At 74.1% G+C, this 1393-nt stretch overlaps 1 protein-coding gene across 1 annotated transcript; it reads right to left on the minus strand.

Annotated features, from left to right (window-relative positions):
* Positions 1–7: 7 nt before the first annotated feature.
* Positions 8–843, minus strand: SOWAHD (sosondowah ankyrin repeat domain family member D; the record flags this gene model as incomplete). Its single annotated transcript, XM_007465465.1, has 1 exon — positions 8–843. A coding segment is annotated over exon 1 (793 nt), but the record flags the coding sequence as incomplete, so codon positions are not given.
* Positions 844–1393: the final 550 nt, after the last annotated feature.

The following is a 1393-nucleotide window of genomic DNA, read 5'->3' on the forward strand; positions in this document are numbered from 1 at the left end:
CCCGCGCCCCCCCCGCCGCTGCTGTTGTTGTTGGCGTTGTTACGCTCGCTGCCGCCCGCCGTCTCCCAGTCCTCGGCCCCCGACAGCTCCCGCAGGCTCCAGGGCGCGTCGGGCCGCAGGTAGTGACAGGCCCGGTGGCCGCTGTGGTCGCGGCGCGTGGGGTCTGCCCCCAAGGCGCCCACCAGCACCTTGACGACCATATCGTGGCCCTGCAGGGCCGCCAGGTGGAGGGGCGTGAGGCCGCCGCTACCCGGGGCGCTCACGTCGAGCCGCAGCCCCCTGCGCTGGGCGAAGTCGTGCACCAGGATGAGTTCCTCGTGGCGCCCGTGCTTGGCCAGCCAGTGCAGCACCGTGTAGCCCGTGATCGGGTCGCCCCGCAGAAGCAGCCCCGGCTCGACCTCCAGCAGCTCCTGCAGCGCCTCAAAGCGGCCCTCAGCGGCCGCCAGTATCCACGCGTGCTCCCGGGGCTCCAGGCACAGCCCGCTACCGCTCGGTGCGTTCGGCCCACCCGGGGACTGCTCCTCGGGGCGCTCCTCCGACAGCCACCCGGCGGGAGCCGCCCCCTGCAGCCCCAGCAGCTCCCGCAGCGCTCCCCGCCGGCGCCCCGAGACTGTTCCCGAGGGCATCACCGAGCCGTGGAAGGGGGGCTCCCGGGAGGCGGTGGCGTTGCCCCGGTACCTGCCCAGGCTGGCGGTGTCCACTTTCGAGGGGCGGGGCTGCGGGGCGCTCCGCAGGCTGAGGTCGGTCGGTGCGAAGGAGGCCTTGGGTGCCGGCTTCGCGGCCCCTCGGGGCTCGGCCATGGTCCTGCCGCCGCGGCTGTTCCAGTGTATAGCGTTTGCTGCCCTTCCCGGGCCCCACCAAGAGAGGAACTGGCGCTGGCGTTGGGGAAGGAAGCGGCTTGAGCAATTGGGCTCGGAGGGAGGGAGCGAAGGAGGGGAGAGGGAGGGAGAGCGCGAGCGAGCCGAGGGAGGGCCCCCGGCACGGGCGGTGGGGGGCCTGGAGGGGTGGGAGCTCCGGCCATGCCCCCGGGTAGAGCCCCTTTCCTGCACCCCGGGCACCGCCGCCACCTCCGCTTCCCTGGGTCGCGGGCGGCCCCGCCCCAAACGGCCAGGTGAGCGGGGCGGCCCCGCCTCCCGCACGGCGTGGGCAACTGTGGGGCGGACGCGGGGGCGGGCTGCGCGCTGGCCCCGAGCGCCAACGGGAGCAGCCCAGCTGCCCCAGTAGCCGGGTTCTCAGCATCCCCGCAGTTGCTGGGTGAAGAGGCTCTAGGGAGCCCCCTCCGCGGAGGGCTGAGTTCGGCTTCCAGCCAAGGCCTCCGGCCGCGCGGTCCTTACAGCTCTGGGGCGGTCGCTCTCCGCCCCTTCCTTCGCCCTTCCCTCTTATCTCCTCAGGA

This window comes from Lipotes vexillifer, unplaced genomic scaffold (genome assembly GCF_000442215.2).
Source record: "Lipotes vexillifer unplaced genomic scaffold, Lipotes_vexillifer_v1.1 scaffold560, whole genome shotgun sequence".
Lineage (NCBI taxonomy): Eukaryota > Metazoa > Chordata > Mammalia > Artiodactyla > Lipotidae > Lipotes > Lipotes vexillifer.